We start from the raw sequence: 15,973 nt of genomic DNA on the forward strand, positions 1-15,973 counted from the left end.
AACCTTTTAGGGACAACCGAAGTTTCAGATCAAGCTGATATTTATGTTGTCCCTTCATCCAGATCTATGTGACACTATAAACAGATTGGATGGAAACTAAAAAAAGTAGTAATCCATAGGAAGGTTTCGACGGTGGACGATTGTCACAGCTGCTTCCTACGGTGTAGCCAACTCGAACGTCAGATCTCCTTGGGCTTATGCCTAAAATGATCTTTTAAAATGGATGGACGGCTTAGATAAAACGGTGGGCCCACAGAGCCCCTTACAGTACCTTCCGTCTGTCCTGTTGGGGTTTGTATACGATCCGCGCCTCACGCTTTGCGCCCGCTGAATATCCAGAACCACTTGAACGATCCAGTGCAGCCAACTCCACCGAGCTTCCATGCAACGCACCTTCCACCGTACAAGTGATTGAGAAGATAACAAATCAGAACGCCTGTCTAATGATATTTTTGTGGATGGTCCAATTTTGAAAGAAAATCATACCAATAGGATATACATCCATTTTAAGGTCAGTAAATTAACGGTGAAAAAAATGGTGGACGTTTTCACCACTCCAGGAAGTGACAGATAAGATGTTCAGGCAGTGTAGTCTTCAAATTTTGGGCCATCGACAGTGGGGACCACTAGTTGGACGGTACCGATCGATCATTTCCCCTACCAGAGCCACTGACGAAGGTAGGTTGTATGCGGTTTAGATGGAGACTGTTCCACTGAATCATTTCCCGTACAACCTCGCTCTCATCGGTATAATTCTCGTTCATCGCAATTTCTCGAGATATTTTCAGAATTTTACTTTTTACTCGCGATAATATCAGGAAATTCCTGCTTAAAATAAAATATCAAAATATTTATTATAAATTGATAAATGATTTTGATATTTAAACTTTTGGATAAGAATTGAATTTAATTAAATTTTTAGACATTTATCTTGAAAGAATACGAGAAAATAAAAACATCATGCATTGAAAATATCGAGATATTATCACTATAAATATCGTTTAATGAATTTCCGTGATATTTCGTACTTCTCTTCAACATCCAGGGGTAGACAAGGACAGCGGGCCTTAAACGTAAGTTACTAGTAAGTAAATGGCATTGTCGTAATATTCTCAACATCCAGGGTCAAATCCACGCCTAGCGCACCTTATTAGGTGAGAGAGAGAAGCTCATCTCACGAAGAAACGTTGATAGTGAAAAAACGCGTTGTAGTTGAACGGCCGCGCTCCCTGCGTGGGTTAAGAGAGAACCCTACTCTAAACAGAAGAAAAACCAGTTCTCGGAATTTCTTTTCTATCTTGAATTGATTCCCGTGAGAAGAGAATCAGGGCGCGCAAGTTAGCAAAACGATGGCGGGAATGCTACCAGGAGTGGAGGTGGCCCGAAAGAGAAGGATCCACCATCACCATCTCGATAATACGCGCGAGCCTTGTTTTCTGCGTTCACGTATCGTACCGTCGACAACGACGGCCATGGACGAAACTGCCCTCAAAGCCCGTACAAGGCTCGAAGAAAAGCTCCGAGGCATTGGTCACAGGTCCATCCTCTCTCTCCCATCTCTCCATTGTAGCCTTTTATTTTGATTACGATCCGACGGTTCCGATTATTCGGGGCTGACCGAGATTCGATGCGGGTGAATAGCTAGGGCGTTCATCAGTTTCGGGGGGAGATGTCGGAATGTGATCTCAAAAATGAGGTGGATCCAAAACTTAAATCACCACGCCATGAAAAACAGTACTGGAGATGGAAATACCGACCGTTGAAACCTTCATAAGGCCCACCTTGATCTATATATGCCATCCAATCCATTCATAAGGATGTACGGAATAGACGAATATCATCCCGATCCGAAACCTCTATGGATAGAAGTAAGGTTTTGATGGTGAGCGTTCAATCCCCACTGCTTCCTTTGGTGGGGCTCACGTTAGTTTTTGATCCGTTTCATTTTTTTTTTCGGCCATGATGAAACTGATGGACGGTATGGATTTCACACAGACATCTAGGTGGGGCCCACAGAGCTTTGGGTTACATGCTCTCCTCGTGGCTGGGCTTACACGCAACTCGCACCCACGTTTAGCGTAGCGCACTTAAACGAGCGACGGGTGGTGGGATCAGTTTGGACGGAAGCGGAATCGGTACAAACTCGGTTCGTTGCAGCGTACTGAGTAAAGTATGTGGATATGAGCCCCAAATTGAAGCATAAAACCTCAATTGGAACACATCACAAGAAAGAGAGAGAGGATAATGACGTCTCCACCGTTGAAATCTTCCTAGGGCCCACAGTAAAATTTATATGTCATCCAACCTGCTCACTAGGTCACAAACGCGTGGATGATGGGAAAAAACAAATATCAGCTTCATCTAAAACTTCTGTGGCCCCACGAAGTCTTCAACAGTAGGTGTTCAATTCACACTGTTTCCTGTGGTGTGGTCCATTTGATATTTGAATATACTTCACTTTTGGGTATCATGCTAAAATGAGCTTTTAAAACGGATGGACGGTATGGATAAAACATCCACGCCTTCTATCCATTTTGCCAGCCCATTCAGGATTACATATGGTCGAAGAGGTCACGTGTGTTTGTTGCAACCACTTCTCATTCCTCAGAAAAGCTGTTGTATCCTTTTTCTCAAAAAATGAGTTTACAGGGAGGTTGGAATTGACCATCGAGCACACACATGTTCATATGTTCCATGTTTTTGAAAATCCAAACCGCTTATCAAATTCATCATCATAGAAATCCCATTCTGCTGAAATTTCAATCGAGCTGGACACCTGAGTGGGCTACAATCTTACCAAGATGGCATTGATCATAAGCTTAAATCCAGCTGTTGGTATGCTTCTGGTCAGGAGAAAATGTGTTTATAACCCATTATCAATGACACCCAAACACGCCCTTAGCTTACAACTTGCATTTCGCTTTACTCTTATCATGTATGCCAGCTCTACTAGCATCCTGACCTTGCATTGCTTTCTTAATGACAGATGGAGTAAAAACCAGCCTAGCAAAGATGGAGAGTCGGACCATGAAGCCGGTGCAAGCAAAGCTGGTGTGGGCGCGGTGAGAATGGAAATGACGATTCATGTGGACAGAAGGAATTCAGAGAAAGTGGTGTGTGCTGTTTGCCTGGATGAGATCCGGGCCAGACAGATGGTGATAAACCTCCCATGTTCCCACACCTACCACTCTCATTGCCTTCTACCATGGCTCAATGTTCATTCACATTGCCCTTATTGTAGGACCAATGTTCAATCTTGATATTTCGTTAATGTGCTGGTCCATTTCTTTTGATGGGTTGATTTTATTAGTTGACCATCGAGGTTCATGGCACCCTCTTTGACTGTACCCTTATTCTATTATATTTTCAATACATGTCTTATTTTTTGTACCTATAATTTTATTAATTATAAAGAAGTTTATTTTTTCTAAACAAACAAGCTAAAATATAGGACAACTGCTTTATAAGTCATGTTGTGTAGCACCCAATCTATTTGGGAGGGAGAAATCTGGTGTACCTTATTAGCTTGAGCCATTGGAAATGACGTGGACTAATGAAACCCGACGGCATTGAAATTTCTTGTGCCTTCAACACAAACGATCCACACTCAATTATAATTTATAAAGAACTTATATATCAATTAGGTTCGGGTTGGGTCGGGGAGCCTGATACCTCAACCAAAGCCCGACCCAAGTTTTATTATGTTGGTATTTGTATAGCCCAAGTTTGACACCGAACCCAATACATCCTACCCAAGCCCAAGTCTGACACCGAACCCAATACATCCTGCCCAAGCCCAAGTCAGGTTCAGCCCTAGTTAGGGGTGTACATCGAGTCGAACCGAGTCGAGCTGGTCTTAGCTCGACTCGGCTCAAACAGTGGCTGGCCTTAGCTTGAACTCGGCTCGGCTTGGTCCTCGAGCCTGACTGGCCAACTCGGCTAGGTCGGTCAGCAGCTCAGGCTAGCTCGGGCGGAGTTCGAGCCAAGATCAAGCTGAGTACGCCATTAAGGCATTTCCACAAACACCTAAACTGCAACTTCAAAACCCCCTTGTTTTACAAACAAAGGCAATGGTTTTACAGGTATTTTCTCAAACACCTTTTAAGTAACATAAAAACCTTAGTAATAATAATAATAATAAAACAAAGAAAAAAGGTATTTGTTTCATGTACATACCTTCCTTGCCACCAACCAAACCTTCCTTGCCACCTTGTCACCAGCCAAACCTTCCTTGCCAACAGCCAATCCTTCCTTCCCACCAGCCACATTTCGTTGAGTCATTTTATCAAACAGTTGGTGAACAACATCAATGGCAAAGTAACCGAGTCACCAAACTAGTTCGATCCGAGTTCGATTCGAGCTGGAATCGATACGAGTCGAGCTGTGGCCTGCTCGAACTTAGCTCGAACTCATTTTCGAGCTCAAAAAATTAGCTCCACTTGGCTCGAACTCAGCTTCGCACCGAATCGAATCAAGCTTTTTCAAGTTGAGTCGAGCGAGCTAACCAAGCTAGCTCGGTTCGTGTACACCCCTAGCCCTAGTGCCACCAAGCTTTAGAACTATGATTGGACTGACCTCATTTTTACACAATCCCAAATGGCAGCAGATTCACTCGGGCCAAGAACACGGAGCCCACATTAATGTATTTGTTGCATATTTTCAGATCGTAGATTTAAATCTCAAGTGGACTACACCACAGGAAACAGTGTTGATTGACTATTAAAAACTTCTTGTGAGTCACAAAAGTTTTTAACCAAGATTATATATTTTTTTCATTAATCTAGGTTTGTGTGACCTTACAAACAGATTGGATTGAAACATAAACCTTGTGATGGCCCTACGAAGTTTTTAATGGTGGACGTTCAGCCACCACTGTTTTTAGTAGTGTGGCCCACTGAGATTTGAATCTGCCTATTTCTCAGAATCATGTCACAATGATCTAGAATAATGGATGGACGGTGTGGATATATAAAAAAATACATCAAGGTGGGCCCCACGATGGCTGCCTGACCAAACTTAGCCTTACTTAGACCTTTCTAAATCCACTCCACATAGAAAAGGATGCCATTAGCTACTGACAGGTTGAGTAGCCACACTTGCTACTGAAGTGACATCACCAAGTTCTGTGCATCTAACCATGATGTATGTTTTGTATCCATACCGTCCATTCATTTGGAGATATCATTTTCGGATCAATTGTAATTACCATGTAAATGAGTAATGATTATTTATATAGGTAATTACCGCATCTTTTGTAAGGTCCGTATCTTAGACCGTACCATTCCTTAGACTCTCGCGGTCCTCCCGGTCAAATTCCAGCAAACCGCGACCTGTAATTGACATTTGCATGCGACCCTGAGTCGCATCTCGTAGATCTGAGTCAGCTCGACTCGAAACTTGTACCATCGTGACCGCACTGTCGCCGCGGTTATAACGCTGCGTCTTACGCACCGATGCGATACCCAAGCTAGGAGTTGTGGGCCCGCGTATATTTCGAAGAAATGTCGCGCGTTGTGAATTCTGAGAGAATCCCTACCAAACATTACATCAATCAATCAATCAATCAAGTCAAGTACAACCCATACCTTATCCATCCCTCTCTTATCCAAGGTCAACAACACTCATACTTAGCCATTCCTTTCTTACCTACAAGTCAATGAGACCCATGCTTCCTATGTCATACACACCACTCCTCTCTCTAATTTCTCACTCCATTCCATGCTACCAAAGAGAGGAATTGTCCAAGCATTTCAATGGAGAAGGAGAACCTAGGAGTGGCCCACTTCCTACCCCTCTCATCTCTCATCCTAGTCATTCAATATCCATCATCTTATATCAAAGTTAAAGCTAAGGAGTTAAGGAAGCCTAGGGATCAAGAAGGAGTGATATAGGTGGGTGATCTACCCTTGATTTTCATTTGAGGGTCCACTTATGATGGGACCCATTTTGATGTATGTGTTGTGAACATAGAGGGGCCCATAGTGGTAGGGTCCCTCCACTACCCCCGTGTGAGACCCGATCCGAGTTTGCAGGTGTGCATATGTGTGTGTGAGTATGCATTCCGTCCATCTTGATCCCGCGATCCTACCGGTCAAATTTCGGTGACCTGTAACCCTTGGATAGTGTTTGCGGTCATCCGTGAGCCCAGTCGTGAAGACCCAACTCGGATCGAGTTGAGACCTATGCCATTGTGACCGCATCGTCGCCGCGGTTCCAACGATGCATCTTGTGTGTCCATCCGATGTGTGGATCATAAGTTATGTGCATCTCATTTGTAACCTTTGAGCATGATCATGTGGCCCACCTAGTGTGGAGGGCACATTTTTCAAGGTGGCCACCCTCTTTTGTGTAAATTCCAATACACACTACCCATACACTACCTAAACCCCTAAATCCTACACCACCCACCACCCACACACTATCCATCCCTACTCTAGCCTAGCAATATAGTTTATATCACCATAGGCTATGATGATTTTTCTCTTATCTAGGAGAGAGAGTGATGATTACTTTTCTTCTCTCTCTTTTCTAGCAATTTCCATACTCTCCCTCTCATTTCTCTCTACTCTCTTCTCTCTTTCTTTCTCTCTTAGAAAAAAAATTCAACCCCATTTTTCCTCTTCTCTAGCCCATTCTCCCTCAAATCCCCTCTCATCTAACCTTTAATAATCCATCTCACCCATTGAAACATGTCCCTTGGAGCATAAAGAGAAGATTGATGTAACTTTGGAGTGGGATCCATTAAGGTAGGTGATTATAATTTCTAATCTTGTTTTCTACCCTTTGATCTTATTTTTCTTCCTAGATGGATCATGTGGGACCCACCAATCCATGGTGGGGATCCCATTTGATCCCATGTATGTGGCCCTTTGGCCCATCCTACATGCATGTCATGATCCATGATGGGGCCATTCTCTATGGACCCCATCATGATGTATTTAATGATCCACTCCATCTTAAGGTCATCTAGACCCTAGGGATCATGTTGGGATGCCATCCCAACCATCCATAACAATTATAGATCATGCATGTAGTGATTTTATGTTGCATGTACAATCAATGTAGTTGTATGGGTATGATTCACTCTTGGGAGAGCCCACTAGTGGCGGGGCCCTACCCCCATGGCCGGATTACTCCCTTTTCTTCTTCTCTTTTTTCTTATGTATAGATGATAATGTGTGTGTGGCCCATTTAGTGGGCCTTGGATGTCCCAAAATAAATAAAAAATAAAAATCCAGCAAGGTGGGATGCCCTTACCACCCAACTCTATGATTATTGGACACCTTAATCAATGCATGCAAGTGTCCTAGTCCTAGTATGTGATCTGGACTTATGTGGGGCCCACTGAGGAAGGCCACACACCCTTTTTATGGCTGAGATTAACCTGGACTGTTGCATGGATTGTCATGTTCAATCTTTGGCATGGATTTTTGGATCATGATTGTCATTATTTTCTTTATAAGTATGGGGTGTAATGAGAAGGTGTGGACCCCACCATGAGGTGTGATGGGTCATACCTTAGATGGTCCATGATATGGTACCCAAAAAGGAGGCCCATAGGGGTGGGCGGTCCACCTTGTTGGGCTGTCCAACCTACATGTATGGAGGGAAAACATACACTTCAGCTTGGTTTCTCTGAAGGATGGGCCACTTTTATGGATCCCACCTTACTTTATTTTATGAAGAAAATACTAAACCTCCATTTTTCCCCTCTTGGATGAAGGTTGGGCCCACCTTATTGGGTAAACAATGCATGGACAGCAACATCTCTTCCTGGACAGATTGAAATTCCTAATTTAATTAAAATATTTATGAGTATCCAAAAATCATAAAATTTTTCAGAGGAGTGTTTCACTCATGTTAGGACCCACCTACAAAATTTGGGGGCCAATGGACACCTGTACACACCATGGTGGTGGATGGACCGGCCCATTACAATATGGTGTCCAGATCAGTCCGATTTTCTGGACAGTCTGTTTCATTTAAATAAATTAAAATATTTTTAAGTGTTCAAAAATTCTGAAATTTTGTGAGGATGTGACTCACCTATAGAAGTGTCACTCTACAAAATTTTAGGCCCAACAGACAATCGAACTGACTATGGTGCGGCCTGCAAATTCGGGTCAGTTTGGGCCAAATACCCAGGCCCATATGGGACGCCCCATGTGGGCTACCTGCTGGACTTTGGTCTAGCAGTGTGGCCCACCTACTCCCTTGTGTAGTATGATGTAACCCTATGTGGTGGGGCCCTCTAACTTGATAGCTGGACCACTTGGGCTGATGTCCTAATAAAATGAAACAATTACTGGACTCCAATAAGCCCATAAACCTGTTGGGTTAAAAATCCAGCAACTTGTTATAATTATGATTGGCCTTTGGGATGAAATTTTGAGGAGTGGGGCCCACCACATTGTGAAGATCTTAGAGAGAATAATTTATACCTTTGGTTCCTTAAATGTTGGGCTTGATAAATGCACTTTTGAGGTCCACCACAGTTGAATTTAATCGAGTCCATGGATGTAGCTGGTTGTTGAATTCTTTAGGCCCAATTGGGCTAGAACTTTCCAGATAGGCCCATTGAACTCTTGGGCCATTTTTACCATACTATTGTGTTGGGTTAGTGGGCTGGATTACACAAGTAGATAGGCCCTTGGTTGCCCACCAAATCAACTTTAATACTTGGGCCGGGTTGTAGGCCCAACTTACTTGACTAAGAGCATGACATTTGCCCATATGGTTTGAGCAATGGGCTGCCTATTAGGCCACCTCAATATATGGGATTAGTGGCCTTTATGTTGGGCCTTAACCTTTCCCCTATGGGCCCATAACGATATATATGGGTTGGGCTATATGTGTTTCCCTTGGACCCATGTTGTAGATAGGCCTTGGGCCGCCTTTCTGAAGCCCAACATGAGTATTTGTGATATGATTATGGCTGCTCGTTTCTTATTTCTGATGTTGCGTGGGCCTTGGGCCTTGATCCATGATCAATTAGAGATGGGCTAACTCTTGGGGACCAATTGTGGTTGGATGTCCACATTGGTGGCCCTAAGGTAGGCCCATGAGCTTCTATATGTGGTTAAAGGCCCACCATAGACTCTTGCTAGGCCCGTTTCATGTATGTAGGCCTATGCCATTAGTCTCGTGGTCCTTAGTCTCGTGGGCTACCCCAGGTGTATGGGCCCCCACTAGAGGTTGTATTCCTTATGAGGAATTGGTTAAGTACTTAGACCCTTCATAGTTAGGTAGAGAGTTCATCTTCACCTCATCGGCACCCCTATTTATCTTCATGAGCCACTCCCATACGCATCATATGCATGCTTGGTTGAGGTATGATTGGTCATGGCTGTGTCATTATATAGGACATGTTGCTATCTCCCCAAGAGATGGATGCCTGAAATTGATGCATGGGTGATTGTGTGATTCATGCATCTGGCATTGCATAGCTTGTGGATATCCGTCCTTACTTCATCAGGGCTTTGCCTCCACAGGGATATTCGTGGATGGCCGTATGTGTGGACACCGAAAATATTAATTGAGCATACCGGGTGCATAGGATGCCCATGGGTGATATTTTCAAAACTTCCATAGTACCAAGGATCTGCTCCAACGCCGTGACCAGGTGGAATACATGAGCGCACGAGGGCCTTATACCATTAGGCCGCGACTCCCACTGTCGTGTAGTCGGTTGGATAGGGGTGTGGCCTTACCTGCCTGGTGTGAGGAGGCATTGCTAGGCTGAGTCTGACTAGCTCGTAAATGGGTCCGCTACCTTCAGGCCTTGTTGGTGATTGGTTGTCCACAGGCGGGTAGTGAGGTCTCTTATGCTCGTTTGACTGTGCGGGGTCTGCAGAGCGGCAGTCATTCAACAGTGTAATGGACCCCGGTGATTTTCTTATGATTGAAAATGCACTTGACTTATGGTTTGGATATGAGCACTGACATTACTTGCATCGCAATTGCATTGGCTGTACAAGCCCCCCTTTCATACATTGCCTTGGTATGGCACCCATTACTTATTGCATTGCGTTCATGGTAAGCCTTGGTAAGACTAGTGATATGTTCATTGATTATGCTTCTCTCCTTATACCTCCTTCTATTTTTCTGTGCACCATTGTCACACACTTACACCACCCTCTAAGCTTCTATAAGCTTATGCACGATTGATGCGTGTAGGAGACTCTAGGTAGGCGCCGTAGCAGCAGAGCGTGGAGTAGAGTTGAGTAGTGAGGACTCCAGTGTTACTGATTTCTCTCTCTTTTCCTTTTATTCTCATGTATGTCCTTTTGAACCTTTTGGATGATTATAAAAGTTCAAATTTTTAGTGGATTTTGCGATGTGTGCCTTTGTTATTCTCAGATATACTTGCTGTGATCTTGGGTATGCTCGTATTGAAAATGATTATACTGTTATGAAAATCCTCCTTGTAGGATCCCAGGATCGGAACCTACCTCAGGAGCCGAGAATGGGGTACTACGGAGGCTGTTGCGGCCAGAACCAGCCATCGGGTTCCTTGTGAGTCCGGTTACCGAGTTTGGGGCGTGACACCCCGTCTCTCTCTCTCTCTCTCTCTCTCTCTCTCTCTCTCTCTCTCTCCCCTATCTTGTGGCCCACCTGATGTATGTGAGAGGACCCAGACCGTCCAGCAACAAGGGCGCCCTTGCTGTCCAGGTTGCTGGACATCCAGCAGTCCCACAGACTGTGATGTAGGGAATTATGTACATGGGCGTGGTCTCGGGGTCGAGTGACTCGCCCTGGTGGACCCCACTTGAATGTATGTGATCTACGTCCACACCGTCCATCCAGTTTGGGCAGATCTCGGGCCCACCCTGGTGACGTGCCCCATCCAGGGTCGTCCGTTCATTGGGCGTCCAGCTCCCTGGATGAAGTAAAAATACAAATATCATCTCTTCCTATAGCTGGTGGGTCGCACACATGTGGACCCACCTGATGCATGTTTTTCATCCATGCCATCTACCATCCATAGGACGATGGAGCCTACCTTGATAAATGCATTATCCTCACCATCCAGCATTTGGACGGTGAGGCCCCATGATGTATTTGTTGTATCTGCACCATCCCAATGGACGGTGGGCCCCGTGATGTATTTGTTGCATCTCCACCGTCTGACGTGGACGGTGGGACTCACCCAGATGCATGCGTGATTCATCCACGCCGTCCATCTATGAGGACCACCATGAGATAGGTGTTATATCCCATCGTCCATTTGAACGGTTGGGACCCCACCTATATGGCTGTTGTTTGACGTCAGTAGTTCTGAGGGTCTGATCATGAGCAGGTGTTATATCCAAACCGTCCGTTCGTTTAGGGACATGGACCCCATCTCCTAATGTATATGTTTTATCCACACCGTCCATCTGCTGTTGTGGGGCCAGATGTGACGTATGGGTCCTATCCACATTGTCCAGCAATCTGGATGGTAGGACCCACCTTGAATGTATGTGTTTCGTCCCTGCTGAGGGACGCACCATGATGTACGACCCTCATCCTCACCATCCAGATTTCTGGACGGTCGGAGCCCACCTTGATAATGTGTGTGGAATCCACTCCGTCCACCTAGTTCCAAATTATTTTAAGGCCTACGCCAAAGCAGTCAGGCCCACCTACTATTGGACTTGTGTCCAACAGCAGCCGGGCTGAGGCCCACCATGATATATGTTTTATCCCTGCCGTCCATCAGTTTTCAGGCCCACCATGATATATGTTTTATCCTTGCCGTCCATCAGTTTTCAGGCCCACCAGAGGCATGTGTTTTATCAGGCCCACTTGCTGATTGATTGAAGCCCATGAGATGTGGCCCATTGTGATGTATATTAGGCCTGTGTGAGAGGCCCATTGTGATGTATTTACAACCCATATATGAGGCCCAATGTGATGTATTTATGGCCTATTGATGAGGCCCAATATGATGTATATGTCGTCCTTGTGATGCGGCCCACTTGATGTATATAAGGCCCATTATTGCGTCTCATGTATTGCGACTCATTTGATGTATATGAGGCCCATGTATTGCAGCACGTTATGATGTAGATGAGGTCCATGAGCGAGGCTCAATACGATGCATATGTAACCCATAAGTGAGGCCCCACTATCCGTTTGGTTCTATGTGGGCAACTCCTTGGGAGTAATATTGGTTAAATGTCCACATTGATGGGCGATGATGGTTAAATGTCCACATTGTGACCTTCCCTTAGGCCCTTTATTAGGCCGATTATCGATACTGATTATCGGTGCCGATTATCGACGCCGATTATCGGTGCCAATTATCAATACTGTATCAGCCCTGATTATCAATGCTAATTATCGATGCCGATTATCAAGGTCGATGTTGATCATCGATTCTGATTATCAAGGTCGATTATCGATGTTGATTATTGGTGTCAGTTATCGATACCAATATGAGTATGTAACAGCATAACATCATGATACATGCCCATAAGAATCATCTGCATGTTTGTTGTGAGATGTGATTGACCTTTGCATATGCCATAGGGCAGGTTGTTTATGGGACTCCCTGATGGGGGGAATCGTCCCACATGAGCGCACGGTTTGCGCAGGATTGATGCATGATTGGACTGTGTGACTCATGCATCTTGCATTTTGTTATATGACTACTATACGCCTTAGCGATATCAGGGCTGCGGCCTCCACAGGCATGTCATGGATAGCTAGATGGGACATCAAAAATGTTTGGTTCGAGTATCTGGGCACGTTGGATGTTCGTGGGTGAAAGTCCCTAAACCTCCGTGGCCAAGAGACGCTCCAACGTCTAGACCAAGTGGATATACATGAGTGTCCGAGTGCCAAATACCAGTAGGCTGCGTCTCCCACTTTATCGTGGTCGGTTGTAAGGGGGTGTAGCCTTATCCACCTGAGTAAGAAGGCTGTAAGCTAGTCTGAGTTTGACCAGCTCCCAAATGGGTCCGCTATCGACGAGCCTGGTAGGCATTGGTATATTGCTAGCAGGCGAGTAATGAAGTCTTTTCCGCTTACATGGTTGTGCGGCTAGGGATGCGGCAGCCAGTGTGGACTATACTAGACCCTGGTGATGATCCCAAAGATGTACAATACTAATATGTGGACTTATTGAGAAGGAGTTGCGTACTCAGCATTATACTCATTCATTCATTCACTCACTCTCCACTCGGGCTGGTGGTGCGCAACTAATTGTTATGTGTACCTTCGCAATGGCTAAGATTTTGGTTGGGGCACGAGACCAACCTGAGATCAGGAGTTTATCACATTGAGTCTATCTATCCAAATTTAGATATGTGACTGATTTGGATAGAAGTCCCTTGTGATGGACCCTATAGCTTGCAACACTACGTACTATCATCCTGACTTCACACTCGAGCTTGGTCATTTCATTCGCACCGCATATTGCATTGCATCCTCAGCATATGATATTTGGCTTACTATGTCTCCACATTACATAGCTGTTCTACATTGCTTCCTCAGTATATGATATTGGCTTATTGTGTTTTTGTATTGCATAGCCTGGATAAGGCTGATGGTATTTATGGACTTAACAACATGTTTCCGCATTACTCTGATATTGCATACTTGGTACTTACCTTATGCACACACTTACACCACCCTCTAAGCTTTCTATAAGCTTATGCACGATAGATGCATGCATGTAGTGTTAGGTCGCAGCACCGTTGAGTTTGGAGCGTGCAGCTGTCTTATGAAGCTTAATTATTGATATATGTATTTTTCCTTTTAGCACTGTATTCAACTATTTATTTTAATAGATATGTGATGATGATGTTGCCTTTATGATTTGGGTAAAGTTATGGTTATGCTTCTTACGAGATAAATGTACGTTGAAAAATCTTTCTTGTAGGATCCGAGGATCGGAATCTGGTGTATGAGCGCTGGGAGCCGAGAATGGGGTAGTATGGAGGCTGTCAGTACCGGATTAGGCGATCGAAAATTTTGTAAGTTCGGTTTCCGAGTTTGGGCGTGACATCTTTCCCAATGCGGATGTGATCACTTACTTTTTTAACACTTAATTCGAGAAATTTACAAAATTAATGTGGGGTCCATCGTAATGTATGTGACTTATCCACACCGCTCATTTGACATGAGCAAAAAAAATGAGTCAAATGCAATGCTCAAGTGGACCACACCACAAGAAAGAGCGGGAATCAAATGCCTACCATTAAAAAATTTCTCGAGACCCTTAAAAGTTTTGAATCAAGCTGATATTTGTGTTTTCCCCTTATCCATGTCTGTGTGACCGTATGAACGGGTTAGATGATTAAGAAAAAAAAAACCCTCAATGTAGGCCCAATAAAGGAAATAACTTTCAATTGTGGACGAATTAAGGCCACTGTTTCCTTTCTTATGTGCCATTTGAGTGTTGGATCTGCCTCATTTTTTCATCTCATGTCCTAAAATGTTCTAATGAAATAGATGGACTGTGTGGATATATCATATACATTATAGTGGGGTCCACAAATTTAAGTTAATATTTTTGTATTAATTTTTGAGGTGGAATTACTCTCACAATTTCAAACAAGGTGAAAAAGTGATAATTACTTATTTAGCAGGATTTACCTATATCATGGAAAATCAAACAGGCCCTTATTTCATATCAGTGTGAACTCATGAATAGGTTAGATCTCAAATAAACATCATACTGGACTCTTATGAATGTTTCAACAGTGGGCGTCATTCTCTTAGGGTCCACTCAGGCTTTGGATTTAACTAATTCTTTAGTTCATGTCTTAAAATGATATCTCCGAATGGATGAACGGTGTGGATACAACATACACATAATGATAAGTCCCACACAACTTGGTGACGTCACTTCATCATCCTGCCTCGATACTCAACCCCTCACTCGCTAATCTGCGTCAGCAAAACATTACGCCACGTTCGAATCGCGGAAACAGATTGGCTACTCCCCCTGCCACCAGCCAATAGCTGGTGTTCGATGCTATGTGGGCCCTACCATGATGTATGTGTTTCATCCATGCCGTCCATATATTTTTATAGATCATTTTATATATCACACAAAAAATGAGGTATATAACAATCTCAAGTTGACCACATTACAGGAAACAGTGTCGAATGAACTTCAACCATTAAAAACTTTTTGGGGGACATAAAAGTATTGGATCAAGCTGATCTTTGTTTTTTCCCTTCATCTGGGTCTTTATGACCTAATCAACCGATTGGATGTCAGATAAACAGTACAGTGGGCCTTAGGAGGATTTAAATGATGGATATCCAATCATTATTGTTTTCCTGTAGTGTGGTCCACCGAAGATTTATATCCTTCTTATTTTTAGGATAAAGCCCTAAAATGATCTTTAAAAATGGATGAACGGAATGGATGAAACACATACATCATGGCGGGGCCCACAGAGCACTGACCACCAGCCCGGGGCTGGTGTCAGGGGGAATAGCCAATCCGTTCCCTTGAACCGCGTTCACAAAAATCCACTCGGCGGTCAAATTAAAAGAGAAATAGTCTGATACTCCTGCATAGTGTAATATATGATACACAATCACTTAGAAATTACTGAGCAAGAGCATACTTGACGAATAATTAATTTAATTTAAACCATCCAAATTATAGATAATGTTGATGCAAAAAATTGGTGAACCTTCCCTTTGATCTACCGCCTGCACAAGGATGAGACAAAGGAGACCCTGGCTAGAGCCAGGGACCCTCCGATGTTAAAGTCAGTGACTGGACCACGTAGGAAGGGTTTTTGGCATACCTTTGATCTTGAAAACGTTCTTCTTTTATAGGATTGAGGGGTCCCAACGTACAGGGATTCTTTCCCCAATCTTAGGAGATTTGATTTGATGGCAATCTGCTTACGGATGCTTCCCGATCCCGAGATTTCGGGGTTGGAAATCCTTTCACAAGATTTTCGGGACGGTATTCATGCTTACACCGTTTCTTCCTTTCTCGGCTCGACCTTGACCGACTCTA

General features: G+C 44.0%; 1 protein-coding gene across 1 annotated transcript; it reads left to right on the plus strand.

Annotated features, from left to right (window-relative positions):
* The first annotated feature begins 1,177 nt into the window (after nt 1-1,177).
* On the plus strand, nt 1,178-3,271 carry LOC131249390 (E3 ubiquitin-protein ligase SIRP1-like). The gene is made up of 2 exons (XM_058250143.1): nt 1,178-1,537; nt 2,987-3,271. Exons 1-2 carry the CDS (start codon nt 1,350-1,352, stop codon nt 3,258-3,260), a joined length of 462 nt encoding a protein of 153 aa, XP_058106126.1. The 5' UTR covers nt 1,178-1,349; the 3' UTR covers nt 3,261-3,271.
* The last annotated feature ends 12,702 nt before the right edge of the window (nt 3,272-15,973 follow it).

The sequence above is a fragment of the Magnolia sinica genome, chromosome 6 (assembly GCF_029962835.1).
Source record: "Magnolia sinica isolate HGM2019 chromosome 6, MsV1, whole genome shotgun sequence".
Lineage (NCBI taxonomy): Eukaryota > Viridiplantae > Streptophyta > Magnoliopsida > Magnoliales > Magnoliaceae > Magnolia > Magnolia sinica.